The sequence below is a fragment of the Tripterygium wilfordii genome, chromosome 7 (genome assembly GCF_013401445.1).
Source record: "Tripterygium wilfordii isolate XIE 37 chromosome 7, ASM1340144v1, whole genome shotgun sequence".
NCBI classification, from domain to species: Eukaryota; Viridiplantae; Streptophyta; class Magnoliopsida; order Celastrales; family Celastraceae; genus Tripterygium; species Tripterygium wilfordii.
Window position 1 is genome coordinate 11,797,263 of NC_052238.1, and position 16,583 is coordinate 11,813,845.

Genomic DNA, 16,583 nt, shown 5'->3' on the forward strand with positions numbered 1-16,583 from the left:
TAAAGGAAATATTTGTAATATCCATGACTAATTCAATTAAATAGAGACAAAAATAAATATAAAGTGAGGTATAAAAATATATAAAATATCATACGATCAAATACCCCCACGCTTAGTTTTTGCTCGTTCTCGAGTAAAACAAAAATAAAAATAAAAAACCTAACTCAGTTTCGTACGAATCGCGGTGGCACTAAGCATGTGACACAAGCCTTTAAACCCCTAGGTGTCCCTAGTGGACGAGTTATAGTCTCGTGAGGGTTTGCCAGAACGACACCCACAAACATTTAAAATAGTCCTTCCAATCTCGCTCAAGCACCAAAGATGTCTTGTAAACTAGTCATTAGCTAAAGAATTTCACAAAGAATCATGCTCAAATATATATGTTTAGAATTAGGCCAACATCAACACAACATATCTCAATCGAAATAGTGCACAATCAAACTCAATTGCAACCTCTCACTAGGAATACTCTCAAGATTCACTCAATTTAGTGGTAGTAAAGTGTTTGCACTCAATTAATCTCATGAAAACAGCCCTACCATATGCTTGCTTGTCCACCTATTCTACACTATTAAAATCATGTAACTTCATGAATCAAGAGGTCTTTATTCAAGGTTGTAATGGGGCCAAGGGTGAAGGTAAAGAGAAAAAAAATGGTATATGAAATCACAAAATTTCTAAAGAACTAGTAGAGCACACAAAAATTAGGGCATATATCATCTTGTTGGCCCAATCTTCATTCTCAATATTTATTACTCCACCAATCCTTCACAACTTCAAGATTTCTTTCACTATGCACATAAACTTTTTTTTTCTTCTTTTTTTACTCTCTTCTTTTTCTTTTTTTTTTTTTTCAGAACAATGTCGAATCATACTACATATTTTTCTTCTTCTTCTTCTTCTTTTCTTTTCGACACATTAATGCACATGTGTTCGATATCACACTTATTATTCACCAAATAACATCCCAAAACAAACAAAAACTCCCCCACACTTAATTCTTTTCATCATCAAACTCAACATACTAAACACAATCGACACTTGAAAACTCTCATGGTATGCTCTACTAATTCCTTAGAATTGGGTAAGTAATTGTTTTTCGAGTTAAAGGGTCAAGTAGATAAGTTTCATGAGTAAAAAGGGTTATTTAGGCTCAAAGGGCTTCCTAGTGGATAAATACATTAGGATATAGGCAATTTGGCTATGGTTGTATCATCCAATGCCTAAATCATATTCATGTCATCATATGTATCAATATAGTCTCAAAAAGGTTTAAAGAAAGTTCTAGAGAAACATGTAATCATGAGAGCACACAAGAAAGAAATTGGATTGATATGCATAATGTATCAATCATATAGGCTCAAAACTCACAAGGATAATTATGCAAGTCTACATCAAGTCTAAACATGCTTCTTTCTCAATCAACATATCATGTTAATATTGGCCCATGAAAAATTGTAATTCAAGCTCAATTCTAGTGAAAATTCTCTTTACTAACAAACTAATTTTAGACCTAAACAATTTATGTCTCATCATCGCATTGGAAGGAACTAAATAAATTTTTTCAAAATTTTTTTTCAAAACAAGCTATTCTCACCCCCACACTTGAATTATGCAATGTCCTCAGTGCATGGAATAATGTGCAAAAAAACACAAAGAAAAAGTACTGAGTTAGAGCAATACAACCTGACTGCGAAAACATCCGGGAAATATTTCCCGCGTAGAATTCTGCACTGCGCAGCTGTCGTAAAATCATCAATTTCTTCTTCATCTGAGCTCGGATTCATGAACCGTAAAATTCTGCAGAAACTAGACATCCATAGCTTTCTGTACATATATGGAACATATTCTGGTTCGTCCCGAGTTGTCCCATAAAATTGTTTCAATCCAGTGCTTTGGCACAACTTTTCTTTCGGCATTTAATTCACAAATAGCAATTCAATTCAGTGTGGGATGAGTGCTCTTCTATAATAAACTAAAATAATATACAATAAAAGAAACGAATTTACCGGGTGGGTTGCCTCCCACCAAGCGCTTTATTTAACGTCTAGGCGAGACGTAACTCTTCAAGTAGTTAAATTAGTGAACTTGGAAGCCCACTTTCAGTTCATTGGGTGGTAACAATCGCCTTCCTCTAGCAACACCCAGTTCAACATCTAAAGTATGCCTTTCATTACTCAGAGTTGTAAGAGCAGTTGATTTCTCAAAAGGATCTGAATATCCTTTTTCCCTTTTTCCAAAAACCGCTTGTTGGAGGATTTTATCTTGGGGTACTTTCACAATTGAGGGGAACAACTTGTTAGTGGATAAAGAAAAGGACTCAAAGGCGGGAGTATGCTTACCTCTCTCGTATGGCATGACTCTAGGTAGATTCATAGACTCAACCTTAGTTGGATGTCCTTCTTTCTCCACAATGTAATCTTTAATAGTGAGCACTTTCTCCATTGATTTCTCACCTTGTGCTGCCTTGGGCTTGAAGGTCACTGTCTCCTCATTATTTGTCATTGTCAGCGTGCCTTTGTACACATCAATTGTCATCCTTGCAGTTTTCATGAATGGTTGTCCCAAAATCAGCGGAAACTCTTCTCCATGACCTTGGCAATCCTGCATATCAAGTACTAGAAAGTTAGCTGGAAAAATTAGTCCATGTACCTCAACGGAAACGTCTTCTAGTACTCCCCTAGGATATCAAATAGATCGATCAGCCAATTGTATGCCCACAGAGGTCTTTTTGAGCGCACCTACATTCAAAGATTCAAAGACAGAGAGAGACATTAGATTAACTGATGCACCCAAATCTAATAAAGCATGTTCAAAATTTTGATTAGCTATGTAACAAGGTATAGTGAAACTTCCTGTATCCTTAAGCTTTGGCGGCAACTTCTTTTGTGATATGACACTACACTCTTCAGTTAGTTGAACCACCTTATTCTCATCTACTTTCTTCTCTTCTTGCACAACAGAAGGTTCCACATCCGTCTTTCGGATTGTCTTTTGCAATGATGACATTTCTTCTTTATTTCTCATAAGACGCCCTGGAAACGGGATTGGAGGAACATAAGGTCTCACAGGTGGAGCAGGTTTATCGGGGTCAGGCAACCCATATATGATTGCATGACGTGACTGTTGAAATGGCTGCTCTTGTTCTTGAACTTTCTGCTCTTCCAACTTTGTAGCAACTCGGCTTTGTTGCTAACCGACACCAAAGTGTGTGTGTGTACTTACCCCAAGTGTAGGGTATCGTCAAGTAATAAACCGATGAGTCCAGTATCGATCCACGAGGAAGCAATGCAAATTTGAAGTGAATGATATGCAAATGACTAGCTAACACTAATAAACACAATGAATATCAAATAAAAGCAAGTAAAAGAAATGGGCCGAATGACTCGGTAGCATGAGCGATTTTGTAATCAAAGTAAGTACAAATTGGATTTAAAACAATTAATTAAAAACCTAGTCTCTAGTCCGTCCCGGTGGCTACTCGGTTCTCATACTCAAGGTATCATTGCAAACACACACAACCATACACAATGCATTGTGTGATACTATCAATCATGCATATGCAAAGAGAATTGGGATATAAGACTTCAATTCATACATGTAGGACATCGGGTCTCTTAATCTACGATGAACGCAAAGGGATAAGCACCTAATATTATGGATTAATGTTCCCCCTTGGGGCTCGGCTTGGCTAACACCCTAGTTTCACACTCAAAGATCAATTAACCATAACTCTCCCATGCACATTCCTAAATTAACCCAAAACCCCATCATCAATACACATAATTAATAGCTATGCAATGAAAAACTCAATTAATTAAGGAAATCATGCAATGGGTTTAACAATTCTCAATCGAACACATTAGATGCAATCCCTAGACTAGACAATCCAAGAATACAATAAAAAATGTCATTCCCATAGATCCAATCACACAACTATCACGAAATTAAAAGAGAGAAATCGGAGCTACGATTCTTTGAGCATACCTTGAGTAATCGAAACCTTGCACCCACCGTTCGGGACTAGAAACTAGAAAGGGAACTTAGCCACTCATTATAATGAGAATAAACATCAATTTTATAGATGAAAACCAATGTTTACAATCAAGATCACAAGAACTAAGTAAAACCCTAGAGAGAGAAAGAGAGAAAAACTATGGAGGCTAGATGTTGTGTGAGATGAAATATGAGAAGGAAGAAGAAATCTTAGGGTTTTCTCCTCCTTTTACCATTGAAAATACCTAACTACCCTTATACAAACGTTCCCCATTGGTTACATACATGATTTACCCCAAATGCCCTTGAAATTTTGGTGTAGAAAATTGCAGATCCGCGGTAGGTGTCCGGACGGCTCCGGAAGGTGTCCGGACACCGGGGCTTCATCAAGTCTTCGTTATAGGCTCTGTCTCATTTTTCAAATAAAGTGTCCGGACACCTAATGTGGGTGTCCCGACACCTCACAGCAAAAAGTGCCCAAAACGTGCTCCAACTTGCCCGAACAAGGTCCGATTCCTACAAAACCAAGGGGAAACATTCGTAAGTGTAAAACTAAGCTAAAATGCAATCAAATACATTAGCTAAGTGCTAGAACATACTAATTAAAAGACATTGGAACCTCAAAATAGAGGTCCAATCACACCCCCCAACTTAGACGTTGCTAGTCCCTAGCAATGCAATCACTACCTAAAACTAAAATCTACTAAATAAAATCCTAACTCACTGACGTAGGCATCACGGTTGCATTTAGCGCATGCAACAAGCCTTTAAACCCCTAGGTCACCCTAGTGGACGAGTTGTAGTCTCGTGAGGGCTTATCAAAGCGATACCCACAAACACTTGCCAAGGGATCCACCATTACTTTGAAAGCACCATAAATGATTCTTAAGTTCTCACATGTAAGAAGTAGAGCTAATCCCCCAATTCCCCTGCTTGGTCAAAAACATGCAAAATCTTTGGAAAATCAATCTCAATCCCCTTAAAAATGACCAAGAACATTTTATACTATGAAAAATATATGTGCAATCAAACTAGACAACCAACATATTCACACAAGCAAAACCTTGTTATGGACCCTTTTGGTGTTCATAAATTCCCAATCCCAAATGTACACAAAAACATGAAAGCATTGTGCTAAGTGAATGACTTACACAATTGAATTAAATGTATGTGCTTATAAAAGATAATTTGGATGGGCATAGCTTTGAGAAAGAAATCACCTACAAGAGCAATTAATGCATTCACCAACTCACTTGCTTACCTTGGATCAAATTCATCCAAAGGTTAAATGGGTTGTAATGTGGTCATGGGACAAGGTAGGAAGAATTTGGATCTAGGTAACAAGTTGCAAGGTTAAGTTCAAACATGTGAGCTAAACTCTCATTTTTGTCACCCCTTCCATTGTACCACAATTTCAAACACTTCTCATGCTTTACACACAAAGGATTAACTTTATTGCATACACCTTCTTTTTCTTTTTTTTTTCTTTTTTTTTGATATTTTTCTTCTCTTTTCTATGCATTTTTTTCCTTTTCTTTTGTTTTTGTTTTTATTTTTGTTTTTTTTTTTGAATATAACATCATTTATACAACAACCCTCATAATTTTTTTCTCATAATAAGGAGGGGTAATATCACTACCGATTTATTTTTCAAGCTCCTACTCAACCTTGCAACCAAAGGTGGGAAATATTTGGGAAAATAGCTCACACAAGGCTTGTAAGTGAAATCAAGAAGCTTAAAGAAATTTTGGCTTATAATCACTCACAAATGAATAGGTTAGGCTCAAATCTCTCAACCTAATGAATCCTTCAATCCTAAGTTCACAAGCAAGTGGCAAAATACAAAAATCACACCTCTCAGTAATCAAATGTAATGGATGCAAAGCTATTAAAGAACACGCGCATAAGATGGCAAATGAATATCAATGAAAAACATCACCCGAAACCCAATGTGTATCAATGAAGAATGGCTCAAAGGAATGAGAATGGTAAAAAGGTAATTTTTCAGACAAAAGGATCCAAAAACGCAGTCATACAAATGCTTCAATGCCAAGATGTCTGCTCAACTGCACAATTCTATATCAAACTAGGTCTCAATCATTCCAAGAGAAATTGATTATAGTTATCCCACTCAATTGCATGTATCAACTTCACAAAAGAAATCAAGAAACCTACTCTACACTTGCACGTTTGAACAAGAATAAGAAATTAACAGTCAAATTGGTAGTGAATCCCTAAAAGCACCTACCCGTCCCCTCCTAAAGTCCATCTAGCATGTATGAACAACAAAGCACAACACAATAGGATAAAGGGTAGGAAGTCATACCATACTCTTCAAAAGTGGTTGGAATCATGAGAAACGAAGCATGTCCTAAAAAAGTTAATACCAACCACACTATCCAAGCATGACACAACAAGACTTTTTTTTTTTTTTCAAAATTTTCAAATTTTTGATATTCACAAAAGCACACCAAAATAAAGCAAGTTTCACAATTCCCTCACCCCCCAACTTAAATGAGACATTGTCCCCAATGTGAAGAATGGAAAACAAGGCAAGAACAAATTGTGAAATGCATTGTGAACATACAAAAACACACCAAAAATGAATGAAAAATAATCTAACACTACAATTTACAAGAGAGCTCTTTTCACGCACACTAGGAAGGAGTGGGATCCACAAGGTCCCATTCTTCGGCCAATTCATTAAAATTTTCCAAGTATGGTTTCAAACGTTGGCCATTAACCTTAAAAGTTTTTCCACTCCTAGGATCATCAATGTCAATGCTTCCATATGGGGAAACCTTACGGATAATAAAAGGTCCGGTCCATTTGGTACGTAACTTCCCGGGAAACAAGTGTAACCGGGAGTTGTATAAAAGAACCTTTTGTCCCTCATGAAAAACTTTCCTCACAATGTGCTTGTCATGGTATCTTTTCATTTTAAGCTTAGCAATTTTAGCATTTTCAAAAGCATCATTCCTCAACTCCTCAATCTCTTGGATTTGGAGTTTGTGATGCCCCCCAACTTGATCGGTGGAGTCATTCAAAGTGCGAATGGCCCAATAGGCCTTGTGCTCCAATTCCACCGGCAAGTGGCAAGCCTTGCCATAGACAAGTCTATAAGGAGACATTCCAAGGGAAGTCTTATACGCAGTACGGTAAGCCCACAAAGCATCAATCAATTTTGAAGACCAATCTTTTCTATTGGGACCAACCGTTTTTTCAAGAATACGTTTAATCTCCCTATTTGCCAATTCCGCTTGGCCACTTGTTTGTGGATGATATGGGGTGCCAACTTTGTGCAAAATGCCATATCGTTTCATCAAAGTTCTAACCGGGGCATTGCAAAAGTGAGACCCACCATCACTTATGATGGCTCGAGGCATCCCAAATCTTGAGAAAATGTTTTCTTTTAAAAATTTTATCACAACTTGGTGATCATTTGTTCGAGAAGGGATGGCTTCTACCCACTTGGACACATAATCCACACCAACCAAGATATACAAATAACCAAATGAATTAGGGAAGGGTCCCATGAAGTCAATGGCCCAACAATCGAAAATTTCCAAAATGTTAATAGGTTGGAGGGGCATCATCTCACGTTTTCCTAAATTACCTAGCCTTTGGCAATTGTCACAAGATAGGCAATAAGCATGGACATCTTTGTGCAAAGAAGGCCAATATAAGCCACTTTGAAGAATTTTGGCTGCGGTCTTTTTGGAGGAAAAATGGCCTCCACAAGCATATTTATGGCAAAAGGCCATGACACTTTCAAATTCATTATCGGGAATGCACCTCCTAATCACTTGATCAGAACAATACTTGAACAAATATGGGTCATCCCAAAAGAAGTTTCGCACATTGTGAAGAAATTTGGATCTATCAATCTTACTCCAATGAGATGGCATGTTTTCGGTCACCAAAAAGTTGGCAATGTCCGCATACCATGGAGTCAATTTAGAAGAGATGGCATTAGTGAGGAGGAGTTGTTCATCCGGGAAATGCTCATTGATGGGTAGGCCATGTGAAATCAAATTTTGTCCGGGAAGTCGAGAGAGATGGTCGGCTACTACATTCTCCACTCCTTTCTTATCTTTAATTTCAAGGTCAAATTCTTGAAGTAAGAGAATCCATCTTAACAACCTAGGCTTGGCATCAGCTTTTGAAAGTAGATACTTCAAAGCTGCATGGTCGGTAAAGATGATGACTTTCGAGCCAACCAAATAGGACCTAAACTTGTCCAAGGCAAAAACTATAGCTAGTAATTCCTTTTCGGTAGTGGTATAATTCACTTGAGCATCATTCAAAGTCTTACTAGCATAGTATATAACATGAGCATGTTTTTCTTTTCTTTGTCCTAGGACCGCCCCAACCGCCACATCACTTGCATCACACATGAGTTCAAAGGGCATACTCCAATCGGGAGTTTGCATAATGGGTGCGGTGGTTAGGGCACCTTTCAAATCATCAAAAGCTTGTTGACATTGTGGTGTCCATTCAAAAGAGACATCTTGAGCAAGCAAGTTACTTAAAGGTTTGGCAATGGCACTAAAAGAATTAATAAACCTTCTATAGAAACCCGCATGACCCAAAAAAGATCTCACATCTTTAACACATGTAGGGGGAGGTAACTTTTGAATTAATTCAATTTTTGCCTTGTCAACCTCTATCCCTTTTGAAGACACAATGTGTCCCAATACAATTCCATGTGTCACCATGAAATGACACTTTTCCCAATTGAGAACCAATTGGCTCTCCTCACATCTTTTTAACACACTTGCCAAATTAGCAAGGCATTGGTCATAGGTGTCTCCGTAAACCGAGAAATCATCCATAAAGACCTCCACAATCTTCTCAACCATGTCACTAAAGATACTCATCATGCACCTTTGAAAGGTAGCCGGAGCATTGCATAACCCAAAAGGCATGCGTCTATAAGCAAAAGTTCCGTATGGACATGTGAATGTGGTCTTGTCTTGGTCTTCTAAGGCAATCTCTATTTGATTATATCCAGAATACCCATCAAGGAAGCAATAATAGGCTCGACCCGCTACTCTCTCAAGGACTTGGTCAAGGAAGGGTAAGGGGAAATGGTCCTTTCTAGTAACCATATTGAGTCTACGGTAGTCAATACACATACGCCACCCGGTTTGAATTCGAGTGGGCACCAATTCGTTCTTGTCATTCTTAACTACCGTAACTCCGGACTTTTTGGGGACCACTTGGGTAGGAGATACCCATTTGGAATCCGCAATGGGATAAATGATCCCCGCGTCAAGCAATTTTAGTACCTCCCCCCTAACTACCTCCTTCATGTTTGGATTCAAATGTCTTTGCATTTGTCTAACGGGCTTAGCTTCCTCTTCCATGTAAATCCTATGAGTACAAACCAAAGGACTAATACCCTTCAAATCAGCAATTGTCCAACGTATTGCCCGTCTATACCTTTGCAAAACTTGAACAAGTTTCTCTTCTTGGGGAGAAGTAAGTAGGGAAGATATCACAACGGGGTATGACTCCTTCTCGCCCAAAAACACATATTTTAATTCACTTGGTAAGGGTTTCCTTTCCGGTGTTGGTGGATGCTCTAGAGATGATTCAAGCTTAGTCTTGGAAGGTTCTAATTCCTCAATAGGTGGGTTGAATCGTCCTATGCTATGGATAGCTAAAGACTCCAAAACCTCATTAATTTCCTCTTCCTCAACTAGAAATTGACTACCTTTTTCGCTCAAAGCTAGCACACCTTCCACCGAATCCCTAGCAAGAGTTTTCTCGAAGTTCTCCTCAACATATGAATGGATCCAATCTACTTCCCTAATGTCTTCAAACTCTCCCATTTGCTTAGACACATTAAAGATGTTCATCTCCGCGGTCATATTCCCAAAAGATAGCACCATGACACCATTCCTACAATTGATCAAAGCATTTGAGGTTGCTAGGAAAGGTCTACCTAAAAGGACCGAAATTGGTTTGCTAAAGCTAGGGAGGGGTTGAGTATCTAAATCCATAAAGTCAACCGGGAAGTAAAATTCATCCACTTGAACTAGTACGTCTTCAACTATTCCCCTAGGAATCTTGACGGATCTATCGGCTAGTTGCAAAGTAATTCTTGTAGGCTTAAGCTCACCTAACCCCATTTGTTGATAGACCGAGTATGGAAGGAGATTAACACTAGCACCTAAATCCAACAATGCTTGCTCAATCCTATGGTTCCCTATGACTATGGGAATGGTAGGGCAACCGGGATCCTTATATTTAGGTGGAGTGGTGGCTTGTAAGATGGAGCTTGCTTGCTTTGTAAGAAATGCCTTCTCCTTCACATTCAATTTGCGTTTCACGGTACACAAATCCTTGAGGAACTTTGCATACGAGGGAACTTGTTTGATGGCATCTAAAAGAGGTATGTTCACTTTCACTTGTTTGAAAAGTTCAAACATCTCTTTATGTAGAGCCTCATTGGTTTTCTTCCCTAATCGGTGAGGAAATGGTGGCCTTGGGATACACTCTTTATCCTTAGACGTGTCTACCCTTGTCCTATGTGATTGTCCCTCACTCGCCTCATCGTTTCTTGGTATTTTCTCACCTTTCTCTAAATTTCTGGATGCATTGTCCGGATGATCCAAAATAGGTGTCCGGACACTTGCATCAAGTGTACCATTTTCCTGCACAATTTTCTCCAAACTATTCTCCTTTCCACTATTTCCTTTGTCCTTCCTCCCCACACTATCCCCAAAATTCTGCACCTCATCACTTTGATCAACATTCTCATTTGGTATGGGCCTATCCACAACGCGTCCATTCCTCAAAGTGAGGATGGATTGGGCTTGTTCATGTCCACTCACCCCCCCACTAGTAGATTCCACCACATTGGCTGGTTTGGATGGATTGGGATATGGTTGAGCTGGGAATTTACCCTTCTCATATGTGGTGAGAGCTTGGGTGACCTTAGTGATTTGACTCTTAATATCCTCAATGGCTCTATTGGTTTGTTCTTGGAATTTGGTGGCCTTTTGATTCTCCCCTATTTGAGCTTGCATGAAAATGTTAAGAGTGTCTTCAAGAGACCTCTTAGGAGGTGGAATGTAAGGTTGTGGAGGTGGTTGTGTAACACTTGGAGGAGGCAATTGTTGTTGGGGTGGAGTGGGGAGTGATTGAGATTGAGCATTCCCATCATTCCTCCACCCAAAGTTTGGATGATTCCTCCAAGGGTAATTCTCATTGTAAGAATTGTTGCCTTGGTTATTAGTAGGGTAGGGCTTTCTAAAGTTTTGAGAATTGTTCCCATTGTAACCTTGCCCAAATAGGACTTCCTTACAAGCCGGTAGAGCATTACACTCATCCGTCCTATGATCCCTACTTTCACACAAAGTACAAGCAACTTGTTCATCAACACCAACCACATTTATAGGGGCCTTTTGTGACTCTAAGGACTCCAATTTCTTGGACAACAAAGCAAGTTTAGCATGCACGTCATCATTTTCATTCAAAACAAACTTGCCACTAGAGTTTGGCACAACATCATGTCGGGTTAGTGGAGGAGCTTCCCAAGATCGAGATTCCTCCGCCAACCCATCAAAGAAAGTGAATGCTTCATTGGCATCCCTATTCAAAAAATCACCTTGAGTCATGGTGGAGACCAATTTCTTCAAAGATGGAGTCAAAGATTTGTGGAAAAAATTCACAATTTGAAATTTTTGAAATCCATGGTGAGGGCACATAAACAACAAATCTTTAAACCTCTCCCAAGCTTGGAAGAAGATTTCATGTTCTTTGCAATGAAAATTCATGATTTGTGTTTGGTAAGAGATGGTACGGTGGGAAGGAAAATATTTGTTAAGAAATTCTTCTTGCATTGCCACCCAAGTCACAATGGATTGGGGGCGTAAGTTCTCAAACCATTGTTTTGCATGATCCTTCAAAGAGAATGGAAAAAGTTTGAGTCTCAAAATTTCTTGTGAGCATGTGACATCACCAAAAGTAGTACACACCGATTCAAAATCACGCACATGTGAATATGGTCGTTCCGATTCCATTCCATGGAATTTGGGAATCATTTGGAACATGGATGGTTTAAGGCTCACATTTTGTTGGTTCGGTGGCATGATGATGCAAGAAGGTTGGGTTTGCCTTGCGGGATGTGTAAGCTCCCTCAAAGTGCGATGCTCTTGGGCTTGGGCATGAAGGTACTCCATAGGAGGAGGTGCATGAAAGTTTTGCCCAAAAGGAGCATATTGTGGCACTTGTGGCATTTGAGGCATATTGTAACACATGGGATGCACATAGTTATATGGGGGAGGCATATGGTATGCGGGAGGCATATTGGGAGGTTGGTAGACATTTTGTGGGGCAAATTGCACCGCATTGTCGTGTTGAAGTGGTTGAGGTGCATTTTGCAAAGCATGCTCAACTGGAACATTTGGCAAATTTTGGGCATCTTGCCCTTGCACAGGATTCATTAATTCATCAATGTTCACATGTTGCAAAAGACGACGCAATGCATCAAGATTCATATCACCCCCACGTACACTCCCCGCATCACTCACATTTATATCACCACATATCCCATCTCTATTAGACCCATGCCCACTAACATTATCTCTAGGTTGAGACATGATGGCAAGGAACAATAGCAAGTAGCACACAAAAGTAGCAATCAACCACGTCAAGTAACACAAGATTTTCAATCAAGGAACTACCAAGAACGAGAGCAAAGATAGGAATAGAACAACGATCAACCTTAGGAACAATAACACACCAAGATGTAGCAAGTAGTGATAGAAAGAAAAATGCGCAAAGCTCTCTCAAACAACGTATCACTACCAAGCAGCAAACAAGATGGCATCCATCGCCCACAGGAATCTAAGTTAGCCCCATCCGCCAAGTTCTCCTCACAAATTTTTTTTTTTCCAGCAACTACACTAAATCAACTACACTAGAAAGCAAGTAAAAGGGAGGAACGAAGTTACCCTTGAAGCGTGACCGTGCTCCTTCCTTATTTGATGGTGTTTAATAGCATAAAGCTAGCATCTACAAGCCACCCAGCTCCGTCTTTGACATCCGCTTCCCCGGCAACGGCGCCAAAAACTTAACCGACACCAAAGTGTGTGTGTGTACTTACCCCAAGTGTAGGGTATCGTCAAGTAATAAACCGATGAGTCCGGTATCGATCCACGAGGAAGCAATGCAAATTTGAAGTGAATGATATGCAAATGACTAGCTAACACTAATAAACACAATGAATATCAAATAAAAGCAAGTAAAAGAAATGGGCCGAATGACTCGGTAGCATGAGCGATTTTGTAATCAAAGTAAGTACAAATTGGATTTAAAACAATTAATTAAAAACCTAGCCTCTAGTCCGTCCCGGTGGCTACTTGGTTCTCTCATACTCAAGGTATCATTGCAAACACACACAACCATACACAATGCATTGTGTGATACTATCAATCATGCATATGCAAAGAGAATTGGGATATAAGACTTCAATTCATACATGTAGGCTATCGGGTCTCTTAATCTACGATGAACGCAAAGGGATAAGCACCTAATATTATGGATTAATGTTCCCCCTTGGGGCTCGGCTTGGCTAACACCCTAGTTTCACACTCAAAGATCAATTAACCATAACTCTCCCATGCACATTCCTAAATTAACCCAAAACCCCATCATCAATACACATAATTAATAGCTATGCAATGAAAAACTCAATTAATTAAGGAAATCATGCAATGGGTTTAACAATTCTCAATCGAACACATTAGATGCAATCCCTAGACTAGACAATCCAAGAATACAATAAAAAATGTCATTCCCATAGATCCAATCACACAACTATCACGAAATTAAAAGAAAGAAATCGGAGCTACGATTCTTTGAGCATACCTTGAGTAATCGAAACCTTGCACCCACCGTTCGGGACTAGAAACTAGAAAGGGAACTTAGCCACTCATTATAATGAGAATAAACATCAATTTTATAGATGAAAACCAATGTTTACAATCAAGATCACAAGAACTAAGTAAAACCCTAGAGAGAGAAAGAGAGAAAAACTATGGAGGCTAGATGTTGTGTGAGATGAAATATGAGAAGAAAGAAGAAATCTTAGGGTTTTCTCCTCCTTTTACCATTGAAAATACCTAACTACCCTTATACAAACGTTCCCCATTGGTTACATACATGATTTACCCCAAATGCCCTTGAAATTTTGGTGTAGAAAATTACAGATCCGCGGTAGGTGTCCGGACGGCTTCGGAAGGTGGCCGGACACCTGGGCTTCATCAAGTCTTCGTTATAGGCTCTATCTCATTTTTCAAAGAAAGTGTCCGGACACCTAATGTGGGTGTCCGGACAGTAAGTGTCCGGACACCTTGAGAGGTGTCCCGACACCTCACAGCAAAAAGTGCCCAAAACGTGCTCCAACTTGCCCGAACAAGGTCCGATTCCTACAAAACCAAGGGGAAACATTCGTAAGTGTAAAACTAAGCTAAAATGCAATCAAATACATTAGCTAAGTGCTAGAACATCCTAATTAATAGACATTGGAACCTCAAAATAGAGGTCCAATCAGTTGCTCATCACAAAGTGTGATAGCCATGGCATGCTTCCTAAGCATTCCCAAAGCATCAAAGTTGACCGCTGTAGTCTATTTAGTGTTCCTAAAATTCTAAATGACTAGTTTATCCTTAGTACAACGTTTCGTTAGGTAAAATGCCAATAGAGCAAGTTACGTTTGAAATTGCATAAAACGTGAAAAGCTCGTGTATGAACGGAATTGAGCATTGACAAAGCATTAAAGTGGACCGTTGCCCTGCATTTAGTATTTTCTGAAGTCTAACTAGCTTGCTTAGCTTTTGGACAATGTTTCGTTAGGAAAAGATGCCGATAGACCAAGTTACGTTCGAAATTGAGCGAAACGTGAAAAACTTGTCTATCAAAAGAATTGACCATTCCTAAGGAATCAAAGTGGACCGTTGTACTATATTTAGTGTTCTTAGAAGTATAGTTTATAGTTTAGCTTTCGTACAACGTTTCACTAGGTAAAGATGTCAATAGACCAAGTTACGTTCAAAATTACGCAAAACATGAAAAACTTGTTTATGGACAGAATTGAGCATTCCTAAAGCATCAAAGTGGACCGTTGTACTCTATTAAGTTTTCTTAGAAGTCCAACTTGCTAGTTTCGCTTTCATACAACATTTCATTCGGACAAAGATTCCAGTAGACCAAGTTATGTTTTAAATTGCATAGAAACTTGAAAAGCTCATCTATGGAAAGAATTGAGCAATTCCAAAGCATCAAAGCATACCGTTAAACTCTATTTAGTGTTCTTAGAAGTCTAAGTTGCTAGTTTAGCTTTTGTACAACGTTTAATTTGGTAAAAATGCCATTAGAGCAAGTAACGTTTGAAATTACACAAAACGTGAAAAGCTCGTGTATGGACAGAATTGGCATTCCCAAAGAATCAAAGGGGACCGTTGTACTTTATTTAGTGTTCTTAGAAGTCTAACTAGCCAGTTTAGCTTTCATACAATGTCTCGTAAGGTAAAGATGCCAATAGAGCAAGTTATGTTTGAAAATAAGCAAACGAGAAAAGCTCGACTATGGACAGAATTGAACATTCCCAAAGCATCAAAGTGGACCGTTGTAGTCTATTTAGTATTCTTAGAAGTCTAACTTGCTAGTTTAGCCTTAGTACAACGTTTCGTTAGGTAAAGATGCCAATAGACTAAGTTATGTTTGAAACTCCATAAAACGTGAAAAGCTCGTGTATGAGCATAATTGAGCAATGCCAAAGCATCAAATTGGACCGTTGCACTGAATTTAGTGTTTCTAGAAGTCTAACTAGCGAGTTTAGCTTTTGGACAACATTTCGTTAGGTAAAGATGCCAATAGACCAAGTTACGCTCCAAATTGCACAAAACGTAAAGCATCAAAGTGGACTGTTGTCCTATATTTAGTGTTCTTAAAAGTCTAAATTTCTAGTTTACCTTTCGTACAACGTTTCGTTAGGTAAAGATGCCAATTGACGATGCTATGTTTGAAATTGCACAAGACGTGAAAAGCTCATCCATGGACAGAATTGAGCATTCCCAAAGCATCAAAGTGGACCGTTGTACTCTATTTAGTGTTCTTAGAAGTCGACGTTGCTTGTTTATGTTTCGTACAACATTTCGTTAGGTAAAGATGCCAATGGATCAAGTTATGTTCGAGATTGCCCAAAACGTAAAAAACTTGTCTATGGACAGAACTGATCATTCCTAAAGCATCAAAGTGGATCGTTGTACTCTATTTAGTGTTATTAAAAGTCTAACTAGCTACTTTAGCTTTCATACAACGTTTAGTGAGGTAAAGTTACCAATACAACAAGTTATGTTTGAAATTTCACAAAATGTGAAAAGCTCGTGTTTGGACTTGATTGAGCATTCCCAAAGCATCAAAGTGACCATTGTACTCTTTTTAGTGTTCTTAGAAGTCTTAACTTGCTATTTTAGCTTTCGTACAATGTTTCGTTAGGTAAAGATGCGAATAGATCACGTTATCTTTGAAATTGCACAAAAACTTGAAAAGCTCATATATTGAGAGAGTTG

General features: G+C 38.8%; 1 protein-coding gene and 1 pseudogene across 1 annotated transcript; one reads left to right on the plus strand and one right to left on the minus strand.

Annotated features, from left to right (window-relative positions):
- Positions 1–2,079: 2,079 nt before the first annotated feature.
- LOC120002591 lies at positions 2,080–10,937 on the minus strand (the record flags this gene model as incomplete). The annotated part of the gene is made up of 6 exons (XM_038851353.1): positions 2,080–2,399; positions 2,457–2,604; positions 2,746–3,192; positions 6,759–8,662; positions 9,137–10,574; positions 10,740–10,937. Coding segments are annotated over 6 exons (4,455 nt in total), but the record flags the coding sequence as incomplete, so codon positions are not given.
- Positions 10,938–11,694: 757 nt separating this feature from the next.
- Positions 11,695–11,794, plus strand: LOC120003169 (annotated as a pseudogene).
- Positions 11,795–16,583: the final 4,789 nt, after the last annotated feature.